The 15,435-nt window shown below is 34.0% G+C and overlaps 1 protein-coding gene across 2 annotated transcripts; it reads right to left on the minus strand.

Moving 5' to 3' along the window:
- Window positions 1–1,998: 1,998 nt before the first annotated feature.
- Window positions 1,999–14,072, minus strand: LOC121380997 (nucleolar protein of 40 kDa-like). 2 transcript variants are annotated; one of them, XM_041510066.1, is made up of 8 exons: window positions 13,827–14,072; window positions 12,543–12,600; window positions 11,610–11,710; window positions 9,959–10,044; window positions 8,342–8,442; window positions 5,750–5,874; window positions 5,289–5,378; window positions 1,999–3,355 (listed from the first exon to the last, which is right to left on the minus strand). In XM_041510066.1, the coding sequence occupies exons 1-8, from the start codon at window positions 13,977–13,979 to the stop codon at window positions 3,293–3,295; spliced, it is 777 nt and encodes a 258-aa protein (XP_041366000.1). In that variant the 5' UTR covers window positions 13,980–14,072; the 3' UTR covers window positions 1,999–3,292. The 2 variants fall into 2 exon arrangements, with proteins under 2 accessions (XP_041366000.1, XP_041366001.1); XM_041510067.1 differs by having other exon boundaries at window positions 5,266–5,378.
- Between the last annotated feature and the right edge of the window lie 1,363 nt (window positions 14,073–15,435).

Raw genomic sequence — 15,435 nt, forward strand, 5'->3', positions numbered from 1 at the left:
TCGAAAATGATTGATCTGTGATGTATAGGGAAACCTAAAAGTGATTATTAAATCTGTGATGCATAAGTTATCTCAAGCACAGCTGCTGTAAATACGTTTTAGTTGGAAAAGATATTTAAATTTGTTTAAAACCTGGTTTTTAAGAATATGTAAGAAACAGAATACTACATTTGTGTCTGTTAGATACTATTTATCTTACAACTCGTTGTTTGAAGAGGTATCCAACTCGCTTTCACTCGGTCGCTACATTTCTTGCTTTCGCTCACTAGATACCTTTTAAAACAACTTGTATAAATAGTATCTAACAGCCATTCATGTTGTATAAATAGTATCGAACAGCTATTCATGTTGTATTTCTCTTTGTATATATGATACCAGCTCCTTACATACCTAACCAATAAAATAACCAAGAAACAAATACCCCAACATGGCAAACAAATTTAATTACTTTTGTAAATGATAACAAGCTTAATAAAAATTTGTCAACAGAAATATATTTGACAAAGTTTATAAACGACAAGAGTTTACATACATGGTTGACTTGAATGTTTATTTTTTTACATGAAATAACGTATTAAATTTAAACATGGATATGAATAAAAAGAAAATAATGGTTTTGTTACGACCACAAGACACCTTCACTGTTGTAAATTTTATTAAAGGGACTATCCTGAGTTTTCAGTCCTAGCAAGACTTCTGTTTGCACCTCCCCCACCCCAAGAAAATAAATAAATAAACATGTCCTACTTTTACTAGTTTTTTAAAACACTGTCTTACCCTATCATGTTTTAAATGTAAAGCATTGTACAGATAAATACATTACAAATGAACTTTGGCCGAATTATTTCAATTGAAAGAAATAATAAATCTGTATGAACAAAATTATTTTAGATAAAATCCATATTGAGATACTACATAGAGAATACTAAATGCACTTGCCTGTCATACCATTTTTATGAAATTAGTGAACAATTTTGGTATGACAGGCAAACTGCAAACAAGCCGCAACGCTAAAATAAGCAGATGTCGAAACTTACTATACATTATTTTTGTAGGAATTGGGTCAGCAAGTGATCTACGTCACGGCAATATTACACTAGTTAGATATTGAGTGATTGTTATGACATGAGCACCATCTTACAATGGTGTGTAATAAAAAAAACATTATGATCTCTAGAAATGCATTGGTTATAGTGGTATTCATATTCTATGCAAGAACATGTATGGTAAGTAAATTACAATTTTAATAATTTAAAAATATTTTATTTCCTGAAAACTTTTTAAAATGTCTACAAACTCGAGATAGTCCCTTTAATTCACAAGAATGCTGCATAATATTCATTTCGTTATGTCAGAGTTGTTTCATAAAAGCTTTACATTTTGCAGCACATTTACAGCACCATTTATTCTGAACCATGTGAACAATAAAAATGCATATGTACACAATGGATAATTTACAGTATTTGTAAAATGACAAAACAAAATAAATGTTAAAAAAAACCCACTCTCCATAAACATCACTGAAACAACTGATAAAAACAAGACAGTCTACTGCTACTGATGGTAACAATTTCCTTCGTTGTAAAACAGAAATCTGCTATTAAATTTTTGTGTGCTACAGTTTTTTTTTTTATAAATATTAAACTACTGAGTATGCTAAATGGAAGCTTATTCGCAATTACTAGACTCCACTTCATCAATCAATTCATGCTAAAACAGCAAACTGATAGTGTGAATATTTTTTACTTCTTATCAGTAGGTTTACCCTATAGCCTATGTGGTGAAAATGAACTTTCGTAACTAAAAGTCACAATAGCCATACTATGTTAGACACCAATTAGCTAAACATGCAGCAGGGTTTCTAAAATGTGTATAAAATACACTAGCCATGGGATCACGATTACAAATTCACTAGCCCTACTTTACTTTTAAGTTAATAATTTTTTACTAAATAATAGTAATAATGAGATATGTCACCTAAAGAGGGAGATACAGCTTAAAATAACTAGTTATTTATTAGCCCAAAATTGAATATCACTAGCCATGGAAGTGGGGTAATCTAGAAGCCCTGTGTAGTTTAAAATGTGTTGAAATGTTATTCAACAAATATTAATTTAATTTCACCCAGTTTGTTACCATAACATTGGGACAAATGTATATGTACTTCTGAACACAAATTGCGTATGATGAAGGCCGATTGCAACTGTATTAAAGCTTTGGAACCTTTTCAAAAAGTTAATTATGCAAGTCCATTATTGGAGCAGGATTTAATCAAGTATACCTATAGTGGACGGATTCTGACCTGGGTCAGTGCACATGCCCAGGACACATGTATGTGTTTCAATGGTACAACAGTTTTTGTGAAGTCAGCACTCATTTCACTAACAAAAACCAAGAGAAGGAAAGTGCATAATGATGGTGGTTCACAACTTGATGTAAATGTATTATTGTGTCCAAATACCAAGGATTTGTTCCTATGCCACAGATTCCCTCAACATTTGTAGAGGGCTACAAGTATTCTTTCCCACTGATGGTGGGCAGAAAAAAGAAGATATATGATAATTGTAAAAACATTGTTTTGTGGGGTTGTTTTGAGGTGTGTGGGCTTTTGCAGGGTTTTTTGGTTTTTTGTTTAATGTTGTATACATTTAAGATCTGAAACATGTTATGTAATTAATGAAATATACATTAACTTTAAATTTTGGAGGAGATAGTTAAAATTTACTTTAAAGTGTACTTTCAACGGTTGAACCTTTTTAGTAGTGTGAAACAAGGAATACAATAAATGGATATGGTTTCAATTTTACCAAAGATGTTCAGTTATTTTTTGTACAGTTTTGTACAGTCTAAAAACAAGGTCAGCAGCTTTGAGCTGCAAAGAAAAATAAAAACTTTTGAATTTACACAATGATTTGCTTCCAAGCAAACCACAATCTTATGACACAAATTTGCTCAAGATATTTCACCATACAGAAGCTTTTCAAATATTACAGGTACTTTGCTTGGAAGTTATCCTGCAAATTTAGTCAGTGCCTGTTAAGACCATGAATCTGTTTTCAGTTATCCTGCACATTTTGCAAGTGTCTTTTAAAGACTATCTGACAAATTGTGAGAATCTCCTGCAAATTCTAAAACAAATCATGATTATGTTCGTTTCTTCCAATACATTCAGAGCATCACTTCTACAACTGCTCTGAGTATTAATACTATTTAAAACCTCCTGTCTCTTCATGGAATGACAAAGCAGTCAGTGGTTGTAATAACTCTCATGTCAAGCCCTGATCACAACTTTTCAGCCACTGGATGAGGTGCTTGCACTTCTCTTTCTTTCCTTTTTATGATGTTTTCTGTGTTTCTGAAAATAAAATGACAGTAAAAAACATTATATGATACACTGAAGAATTTGAGAATACTCAACTCGCTACTTGGCAATACTGTCTATGTTGCACGAGTGAATTGATGTTGTCCTTCTGGAGCCTTTGGCACAGATAGCTACACAATGCACAGATAGCTACAAGAGACAAGCACCTGTCACAGTTGGAGAGACAAGGACTGGGATGTGGAGGTGGACAGCGAAAGAAGTTGAAAGATAGGAGTTGCCAGATAAGGAAGAAATGAGATGGAATTCAAAGGAGAGAACAGAAAGGGGGCAGTGGGATAAAAAAAAAAAAAGATTTAAAAAAAGAATAGCAAGTTGGGTATTCTATTTATTACCCATTATCAATATTTATCATTTTACAAAAGATTTTCAAACGATACTCTTGTTGAAAACAAGTTTGCAAGTTGAGAACAAGAGACAGTGTTGCATCATAGGTGTGACATACGTAAGTAAGTTGTTGACATGACTGCCACAATGGAAACTATTCTTACACACAATTAACTGCCTATAGTGAAGCACTGTTTATGATCTCAAAACGTATCTAGGGAAGAAATGTGTTTTTTTCTTTCCCTAGGGAAAGATCAGTTTTCTTTCCCCACTTCTCTCTGCCCATATGGGTAATAAAAGTAATTTATTACTAACCTGGTGTGTTGTACAAATTTCGTACAGCAAAATGACATCATTTTGGTAAGTGATGTCATCTTCATTGGACTTAACTGTGTGCATTCGCATGTCTCGTTACTAACATGGAAAATTCTCCCCAACTTAACTCACAGGTCAACTCGCCCCAAAACCAACTCGCCCCCCCCCCCCCCCCCCCCCCCCCCCCCCCAATGAGGTTGGTCAACTCGCCCCACACTTTTTAGTCAACTCATGATAATTTTCTTAATTAATATACCCACATTTTAAGCAATAATGTGCTTTCAATATTGTTGAATATGCACACTAGTTGGAGTCCAAAAGCTTTGCCTGGTCATTAATTTAAGGAAATAAGGGACAAACTCACAAACATCATTAAAATTGGCTTGACAGTTCATTGTTTATCCGATATTACGATCTCCCCAATATAAAACCATTTAATAAGTTGTCGTAATAGCGGAGTTTCACTGTAATATTAATAAATAAAATGACACCAAAGTTGTAGACGTCCATTTTTTATTTTGTCACAATTATTTACGGATAGTAAAGTTTAGGGCGAGATGTCCAAACACTTCGGGCGAGTTGGTAGGGGGTGAGTTGATTTGGGGGCGAGTTGATTTTGGGGCGAGTTGACCAGCATTCGTTTTGTAAAAATGGGGTCTGGCGAAAACGAATATAGTATTCTATACATCTTAAGTTTTCAGAAGTATATACAGAAAAAGGCTGTGGTCACAGGACTTTACATACATATCATTTGTTTCTTTATTTCTTTATTTAATTTGTTTTAATATTCTAACAGGAAAAACATTAAATAAAACAGGGCTTCTAGAATTTTTGCAAAATCCACTAGCCATAGGATCAGTGATTTTTAAAATTGACTGGCCATGATTAAAAATTGACTAGCCCTACTTTACTTAATACAATTTTACTAATAGTAATAATTGAATATATTACCTAAAGAGGGAGATAGAGATTAAAAATAATATTATTGGGGGTGGGGCAGGATATTCATATTTACAAAATAGACTTAAATGCAGCATTTAACATCTTTTTTTTCACTAGCCATCAGGAATGGCAATAGTAGTTATTTACTAGCCCAACATTGAATATCACTAGCCATGGGAGTGGGACTACCATAATCTAGAAGCCCTGAATAAAAACGTATTTCCCATCTGTTTGTGATTCATGGGAGATAACTGCATTTGCAATTTAGTAGGATAAAAACACAATTAAAGGAAATGCTAAACTTTTAAAACATATGTGGTCTCACGTGGTTTTTGTGCTTCTCTTTCTCTTCATCACCATGGGACAAATGGCCTGAGTGGTGTCTCTTTGTCTTTTCACTTCGGTGTTTCTTTTCCTACAAAAATATATATTTATTTTTATTGAAACTGGGAGGGCAGTTTGTGTTTTTAAAAATTAATTAGTTATCAGCTGGGTATTTTATAGGTGAGCTGATTTAAAGATGTAAAAGTAGCATGAAGAGAAAGACCAGGTAAAATAACTGCGCCAAATGAAATTGTACGATGACAAACAAATTTTATCTAGTAAATGGTTGTCCTATGGATAAGCACAAATTTTCAATGCAGTTTCATTATGAGCATTCAAAAACATAGTCTTTGTACTTGAATGAAACAAACCATTGAAAAGATTGACCGACAAGTAGATTTTTAGAGGTCCTTGTCCGGTGGACTAGTGAAAATGTTTGCTTATTTCTATGACTGTTATTACTTTCTTCTTCTTCTTTTTTTTCGGCGATGACGGTGGAGAAAGCTGTCTCTGCAGTTCCTCCATGTCGGGAATGAGATCGTATTGTTTTTCTCCCTTCACGTAGTAGCAGTCCTGGGAAAAGTGGCCTGTGGAGACAGTAGTACATATTATTACAAAGTGTTTTCCATAGACATTTTGCAAGGCAGGCCCTCAGATTTCACAGAAATTATCGTAACATGTTGGAAGCATGTCGGTAAAATCAAGGAACCGAAATTTCCAACAGTTTTCGATGGGTTTCCATGATCACAAGGCATGAAACCAGAAAAGTGTTTCCCATGAAATTTGAAATCCCATGGTCTGCAAGGCATGGTAAACTAAAAAATTTGGGACATTTTCAGAGCACAGCAACCAAAAAATTAATTAAAATTTAATTTAATTTAATTAATGTGCTTGTTTAAACTAATGAATGGCATAGTTTATTAATTAATGGTACATACACTTTAAAGTGAATTACTCAAAAGGGCATTTTTAATCTCAGGGCAGAACGGCGCCGGACAGGACAAAATGGGGCAAGATGGAACTAGACTATTGTTGCATGGTGCCGCACCATGATAAAACAGGTTAGGGAAAACAGTAATTACATTATGCATATTATAGATCACTTCCAATGAATCAATGTTATTTACTTCAGAGTGTTTTGTTTCAGACCATATTGTACTGTTTTATGGTTTTTTAAATTGATAAATCGTGATATTGCACTCTTCCAGTCTAACACAGGGAATTAATTCCCTTGGCTAGCCCCGAGACTGTAGCATTGCACAGAGTAAAAGCTTAGTGCTTACTAGATTCATAGTGCTTGCTAAATTAATTGCATAAAATGTGTGTAAATGTTTTTTTTAAATAAATTAAGTGAACAATTATGACACTGTGATGAGATTAATATGTGTTATAGAGCATAAAAAAACAAAACTTGATCTCAACAATAATGATTATTGTCTCATAAAAAATCATTCCGATCTCACCATAGTATCATTATTGCTTTGACTAATACTTTTTCATGTCTAATTCACTGTGATATCATGGAAGTATTTTAAAACAGTATTTATACAAGTTTCTTCCTTTTTTTATTAGGCCCGAACTTTTATTCCGGTAAAGCAAGCCCGTAGAAATGATATATGAAGTTGGTGGAGCAAAAGCTCTAGTGGGGGTGGGGGAATCATGTGTAATTTTCATCTTTGGAAGGATTCCAATATGATTTCCAAGCATTTAGAGAACAAAATAGCAATCTTTTGTATGATAACTTTCAGCTGTTCTATAGGTGTTTTTTTTTATATACAGTCATCTCCACTTATTTGCATATCAGTTTATATCATAATTCGGTTAATCAACTATTTTCACCCAAAACGGAACCATTTGCCCTTATAACACTATAAAATATCTGGTTAATTGCATGGACAACAGACTATATATTGGTTATTTCCACATAAAAATACCTAAGAATTTATTTTGTTTAAGCTAAATTAATGCGTCACAAGAATAACAAAGCTCACTGACCTATATCGTGACGTAGGTCACATGATCGCCCACTGGGTGATTCTGTCTTACACAAAGTTACAGGGGCCGTCTCATACCAAGCGACGTTACAACATGGATTAGTTTTGTTTTGTGTTTCTGCGATGGAATGTGCGTGTTATAAAGAAAATTTCGAGCATAAAAGTGGATGATTTCAGAGAACAAGAGCAGAATGTGTGTGTGTTTCATTTTTTTAATTAACGTTATAGAAATAAACAACACATACTAATTGTGGAAGTAATGAAAATGTGCTATTTGTGATTTAAACATACTTTCAAACACATGCACATTCACACATAATTATACGATAAAAGTCTAGTGCTTAATACATTTACAATATTGCTATGCTGAATGTTTTGGTTCATAATACATAATTACATATTTAAAAAAAAAAAAGATTTTTATGTAATAGGTTACACACACACACATTCTACTACTGTACTAATTTATAAAAATAAAATAATCAAATTAAATTACTACTTACTTTATCTTTCATAAGAGGAGGCAATAAGTAGCACATACTCTTGCCGTATCCTGTCGATAACACCCCAAATGTGTCCTTCAAATTCAAAATGGAATCAATAATCTGTAATTGTTTTGGTTTAATGATATAATTAAATCCAATTTCTTCCAAAACAGCATTGGCCAACTCTTTCATGTTGTAACATCGCTTGGTATGAGACGGCCCCTGTAACTTTGTGTAAGGCGGAATCAGCCAATGGGCGATCACGTGACCTACGTCATGATATAGGTCAGCAAGCTTTGTAATTCTTGAGACGGAGTGTCCCGAAGTTTAGCTGAAAGTGGGTGTGTGAATCAAATGGAATTTTAATATTGTAGGCACGTGTTGCAGTTACAATTTTACTGGGGCGAGCAAAGTTTATAGGTCGGTGTGTGTGTTTGTGTGTGTGTCAAGACATGCTCCCAGGAAAATGTCTTGAAAAAAATATGGCTGGGGGACAGGGGGAGGAGCGTCATCAAAAAACAAACACTGTTATTTCACAATGTTCAGTTAGTTAACACTTGAATTACAATATTCACCTTTTCCTCCACACCGGGCACACGTGGTGTTCAGTTCGGCTCCAAGCTCTATCTTAGGTCGCTCACTTCGGAACCCTTTCTGTTTCTTCCTCTCTTCCATACTGCCACAAGTATTAAAGAATTAAATCCTCAAACAAAATAACTTACATTAGTTTAATCAAGCCCCAAAGAATAAATGTTGAAACAAAATGCTATTTTTTTTCAAAGTCAAATTAGATTGGGTTTAAAAATACTTGTAAACTGATACAGGAAATATATTATGCATTGCAAAAAATATCAATATAAGGCTGGCCCTAATCTAGCTTGTGAAATGGACCTTTTTTCCCACCCACCAAACATCAGCTCAAGTCACCAAGTAGTGAGAAGTCAAAGTGGTTATAACATTTTATACCTAATCCGATTTAAAACCAAAATCACACAAAACATGTCAAGACACTTGTTTAGTATTATAGCTAACTTGTCACCTTATCAGTTCACTGTTTTACTTTGGCACGAGACTGTACATCAGATTCATTTTAGTAATGCCAAAAAATATTTATTATTAGGTGGTTTTTTTAACATAATCACATTAATTCTCAGTTCCTTAATACTGTCATGTATCTATTGAAATATTCAAATGTTTTGCTTAAATTTTATTACTGGAAGTAGTAATAGTATTTGATAACAAGATATCAGAATTCAAACCAAGTAAATAACTCAGAACTTTTCAAAATGATGCAGGACATGACGAAAAATTATGAAATGTACTGATAAATGTTTACTTCGCCTATTTTTATCAAACTTCTTTCCCTTCTCCTGGGAAGGAAAAACTGTGGGTATGGGTAATTTTTGGCAGGCTGCAATCAGAGAACTATTCAAGCATGCCTGTCATGGGCATAACCTCTGACTTTGCCAGAGAGTTCTGTTCATGACAGGGATGGAAAAACTCACTTCTTCTACATTTTAAAGTCCAGATTAGGACCTACTCTCTGGATTTTATCACAACTGAATCCTGTCTGGTATTTAAGTTTAACAATGATGAGATTGGACTCTTTCATTTTAACTTATTTCCGTGCTTATATCCAATTAAGGTTCAAGCACACTGTCCTGGGCACACACCTCAGCTATCTTGGCTGTCTGTCCAGGACAGTGGGTTAGTTGTTAGTTGGTTAGTGGTTAGTGAGAGAGAAGAGGGTGTAGTGGCCTTACACCTACCCATTGAGCCCTTAAGAACTCGCACTGGGATGGAGCCGGTACCGGGCTGCGAACCCTGTACCTACCAGCCTGTAGTCAGATGGCTTAACCACTGTGCCAACTGAAGGAGAGTATTGCTCCTTAAACAAACAATACAGAACAATTAGAAAACAAAGCATCTTGACTAATGGCACAAGAACTAAGATTTGGAGTTGAGCAGTAAGATGTCACCAAACAGCGAAGTTCTGTGATGATGTGTAGACTTAAGGCGACGTCACACAATACAAGTGCCTTGTACAAGAACAGCAACCTATGAAATCGTAATGTTTGTCTTATCATAATCAGCTACTCTTGCATGAGGCACTCGTATTGTGCGGGCTTGCCTTTTAGTTTGATTTAAGGAAAAGGTAACCAATCCTAAAAAATATGGAACAGTGCAGTCACCTGTGCTGAACATTATTGGGATCCAAATCTTTTCCTGTCGTCTGATTTACAACCTTCATGGACAAACCAATCTTCTGTCCCTCTATCTGTTGAAAACAAACAAAACATCATTTTATTATACTGTATTAGTACCTTCATTCAATGCAACCCATATCACTAACAAATTAAATGCAGTTGTATACATAAACACCTTTGCAGTTATCCTCACATTTCAAGATAATAGAGGTTTTATAACAAATGAAAATCACATATTAATTATATTTTAAAATATTAATGTGTATTTTATCTAATTTAAAAACAATTCATATGAACTTATTGGGAATTAAAAAATCCAGTTTGAGTTTAAACAAGAGGATTTCAGAATAATATTGGATATTGATATTTTAAACAAGAAATTGTAATTAATATATAATTCCAGTAATTTAAAAATTTTCATTAGCTGGAAGTATATTACAATGGCTACAAAGTCAGGCATGTTCCTTTAATTTCTCTAACACTCCATAGAAAAAATGTCAGTGTTCTCGCTGCTCCATTTAAGCGGGGCGGCCTGTCCAGCTATTGCATTTTGCCGCCCACTTTATTTTTCTGGGCCCCTCTTTATTTTCTGTACCATACTATATTTTACAGCTGAGCATCCATCTCCGCTCTTTCCAAATGCACACTTTTTTTCACACATAAAAAAGCCGCGTTGTGTGTACAAAAAAGCAACTGACGAAAAACTTACGACAGTTACTGTAACATATTATAACAGTATTTTTAACAGCCTCTATTTTGTCCCATACCTGTATCCGTTTGTATATTTGATACACACAATAAATGTTATATTTCATTTGAGCAATGAAAACATTTAATTTTTTACGGATTCAGCAATCTCCGACTTAAAAACTCCCACTTATTTGGCGCCAAATTTGTCACGTGATCAGAACGGTCATTCCGTCTTTTGTTTCCACTAACTATCGTCTGATATTTTGTCCTCAGTTGCAGATATAATTGTTTGTAACTGATGATTGTTACTTTCTGTCATTTTTTCAGCAATTCTTTATAAAATATTATAACTTTTAATTTTTGGGGTAATATCACCGCTTATATAAAAACAACAGAAGTGGTAGTGTTTATCATTAAAATCATTTATCTTAGGTGCCAAATAATATATACACTGCCTTTACAAAAACAAAACTACTTTTTATCAGCTGGCGATATCAAAGTGATTGATTCACTTGATGAAGATGGAAATATATATTTTTTATCCCACATTAGGGGATCACTTTGCAAACATCTTTGTTGTTTTTCATATATCTTGAAATCTTTATTAAAATAATATTAAAACTTTGATCGGTTCAGCAAAACCAGATCTGCCCGTGAATGTCAGACCAACAACAATTAAAAGGTGAGTCGGCTTGTATTTCGTATCAACCTTTTAGTACCAAATGCTGAGAGGCAAAATAAGGAGTATGTCTTTTCACAAAGTCAACCAACACAAAACGATATATGGTAACCAAGCTTCCCACCACAACCCCTTTTTTCTCTTTTTTTTTTGAAGGGTATGGTGCCACACGGCTGCAATCCTTTAATTTTCACCCAGCTAGAACACTGACTGTTCTGGGGGTTTTACAAAATAATCTGGTGTGTATTTGCCATAATATACTAATACCTCAACATTGATAACTTTACAGTGGACTTTTTCTCCCTTGGCTACCATTTCAGATGGGTCATCAACTCGAGCCTGGGACATCTGAGACTTGTGAACAAGACCTGAAAACGATATACAAAAAAAAGGAGAAAAGGAATGTCTGTTTTACAACACTTAAGCACATTTAAAACTACCATTAATTGGCATCTCAACATTTGATTTAAACAGAAAGAGAAGAAACCTGCTGCTACCACCTAGGTTACTCCTAGGAATTTAACGACTTTCCAGGATTTTCATAACATGTATGAACCCATGGTAAATAAATTTTGAAACCGATAATAATAATTATGTATGTAGCTATTAAGCTGCAATCTTGCCTCTCAACAACAAAACATCGTTAATTAATGGGTAACATAAACACAACTAGTTTTAACAAATGTCTGCAGTCTACTTCAAAGTAAATGGGTAACACAAACACAACTAGTTTTAACAAATGTCTGCAGTCTACTTCAAAGTAAATGGGAAACACAAACACAACTAGTTTTAACAAATGTCTGCAGTCTACTTTCAAAGTAAATGGGAAACACAAACACAACTAGTTTTAACAAACTCATTATATCTTACAAAGTTACATGTACAGATTAAGACATATTTTAAAATCATTATTCTCTTTCAGTGGCGGCTCCAGAAAATCCATTTAGGGGGGCCCCAGTGACATGAGGTGGAATGCCAAGGAAACTTTGGGGAAGGTTTGGATGGGGATCGTAAAAAAATGAAAATTAATATACATGTATAATAAAATTACATCTATCGCAAAATTGGGTCCACCTCTGTCTTTTCATTTGTACTCACCTTGTTTGCGGAATCCTGGTATTTTAACAAACGCTCCATATGGTTGAACAGAGACGACCTGTACAAAATTGGGTCCACCTCTGTCTTTTCATTTGTACTCACCTTGTTTGCGGAATCCTGGTATTTTAACGAACGCTCCATATGGTTGAACAGAGACGACCTGTACAAAATTTAAATAGTATTAAACAAAAATGTCTGTTTGTTTTGTTTAAAGACACCACTAAAGTTTACGGTGACTAAAGCACATTGATTTATTAATCATCAGCTGTTGGATGTCAAACATTTGGTAATTCTGACATATAATCTTAAAGAGGAAACCTGCTACATTTTTCCATTACCAGTAGTAGCAGGTGATCTTTTATATGCACTTTCCCATCTATAGACATTACGATCTTTGTTACACCAGTTTAGGAACACTGGCTAACGAGAAATAACTCAATGGGCCCACTGGTGGTGATCGATCCTAGATCAACCGTGTATCAAGCAACTGTTTTACCACTGGGCTGCATCCCACTCATAAACAAATAGTAAATTACTATAACAATACTAACAATATCAATATTTTTTTCATGTCATATTTCAGGGGTAGTAAATGTTTTCATTTTAACTAGTTAAACTTTATTTTAACAATAAAAATAAAAACATCTAAATGACACTGTTTGATCAGTATGGAACTGAAAATTATTATGATGGTTGTGAAGGTATCTTTAGAAAACAAAAAGATGCATCCAATAGTTTACATTTGGTACTGTTACTGAATTTGAATATCTATCACTATTCCACTGATGTCACTTTTCATTATGCCTACAATTGATAATAATAAATTATAGTGTGTGAACTTTTGTTTTGTTTGAAAACTTTCAATATAAAATTGATATTTGATTTTTGTTTGTTACAAAATAGGCATCTTAAAACTGTATTGAATTTTTCAAATTGTACCATAAATTCAAGGCTTGAAATTCATTTTGAGGTGTGGGGAAACAATCTTTGCTATTCACATTTTAATCTGGAAATAATACTAGAAATTGGTCTCAAAATTAGACTAATAGTCAGACTTAGATATTAATAGCAATGTAGAAGAAGTTGGACAAACATGCATAAAAGTTTACTAATTATAATAATTTAATATCTCTCCTAAAAATTATTGTTCTACATAACTGTTGAACAAACCCAAAAGAACATGCATTTGTCCTTAAATTAAATTTTAATTTTAATCAAATTAATGCCTTTTAAGTTTAATGTAGCATTGCATTTTTTGGTAATTAATGTTTGATACAACTTTATGGAACATTAACATAAACAGTGTTACTAAATAACCGAGAAACTGTTTTGTCTTTCGCCCATTCTGACACCCTATTTGGGCCCCATATCATCACAAACACAAACCTCTCCGAGAAAAACGTAAAACAGTTTCGGCAAAACCTCCGACTCGTCTTCTCTGTATCGTTTGTAACCTCGATGTTCTTCGCGATCGTAACCTCTATGTTCTTCGCGATCGTAACCTCTATGTTCTTCGCGTTCGTAACTTCTTTTCGACATTTTGACTAACTACAAGATCAGACGATTAACCCATTGCTTTTAGTACAGAAAATACATCTATGTTTACCAAATTATGTATTCACCCAACCACGTCGTGACTCCCGACAGGAGCTCAATAAAGGGAAATAACCCAGAGAAAACGCCGTTTGCGTCAAGAAAGGGTTGATGCACGCAATTTTATTTTATTGAATATTGCCAAAACTCCTATAAAAACATATTATTGAGTTTTAAACTCTTATAATAATATATATTTACCATATAATAGGTAGCGTATCCAATGGAATCAAATTCACGATATATTTTTCAGATCACACTAAAGGTAGAACTGCACGTGCTTTACCCACGGGTTAGCTAAAACGGAACCGTGCCAAAACGGCACCAAGCGAAAACGGAACCAAATTGGACAAAACGGTACCTGCGTTGGCTAAAACGGCGCCGAAATTTATGGCTAAAACGGAACCTACGATGGCTAAAACGGCACCATAATTGAATTTTATTTGAAGAATAGTAAATAAGACAAAAAAACACAATAAAACAACAAATGAAAAGTTATTTATTAAAATAAAAAATAAATGTTTTTGTGTCACTTCTGATAGTTGCACAAACAATTTTCAGGTCAGGTAAATTTATTTACGTGCTTCCATCAGATAACTGTTCAAGCACGCTCCCATTGGGAGCCGCCTCTGACAAGAGCCAGACGCCAATCTTGCTGAGGAGAGCTCTTGTAAACTTTTATTTTTCTCAATAAAATAAGTCAAAACAAAGAGACCACCGGAAGTTGGAAGAAAACGTGAGCTGTGTATGCATTTCTTAATTTTTACACATTCAATAAAGACAACACTTTTCCTTGTTGTTGTATTGTTCCTGTATTGTTTAATACGTAATATTAGTAGTAACATTACATAAACAGTGTGGCCAGTCTACGTCATCAAAATGGAAAGACTTCCGAATTCACCCCCCCCCCCCCCAACCCCTATTCATCGCTCTGAACCCTAACCCTAATCCTGAAATTAAAAATAAGATAATTTATATATATTTATATATGGTGCCGTTTTAGGCATGATAGGTTCCGTTTTCGCCAACAAAAATGGTTCCGTTTTCGCCAAAGATAATGGATACGTTTTGGCACGGTTCCGTTTTAGCCTGTACCGTTACCCATAGGCCGATCTCTGTGTGTGTGTGTGTGTGTGTATATATATATATATAATAAAAAAAAAAAAATAAAAAAAATTAACCTATGCAATTTGAGGGTAATTTGTAAAGAAACTTATTTCCATTTTTTTTCTCTCATTTTTTTATTATTTATTTTGCGTTGGTATGGGTTTAAAACTTAATAACATGTTTTTATATGAATTTTAACTTTTTTCATTATGGAGTTAAAAGCCAATTCATTGATTCCCTTTTAACACAAGTTTTCAGCCTATAGTTTGGTTTTATGCAAGAATATCCAAAATGA

This window comes from Gigantopelta aegis, chromosome 9 (genome assembly GCF_016097555.1).
Source record: "Gigantopelta aegis isolate Gae_Host chromosome 9, Gae_host_genome, whole genome shotgun sequence".
NCBI classification, from domain to species: Eukaryota; Metazoa; Mollusca; class Gastropoda; order Neomphalida; family Peltospiridae; genus Gigantopelta; species Gigantopelta aegis.

Bases quoted from the DNA above. Each gene is read 5' to 3' on its own strand.
- LOC121380997 (XM_041510066.1), bottom strand. From the start codon at position 13,979: ATGTCGAAAAGAAGTTACGAACGCGAAGAACATAGAGGTTACGATCGC. The intron at 10,045-11,609 runs GTATTAGTATAT...TGTTTTCAACAG, and splicing joins GTAAAGTTATCAATGTTGAG to ATAGAGGGACAGAAGATTGG. The intron at 8,443-9,958 runs GTGACTGCACTG...TACTTGTGGCAG, and splicing joins CCCAATAATGTTCAGCACAG to TATGGAAGAGAGGAAGAAAC.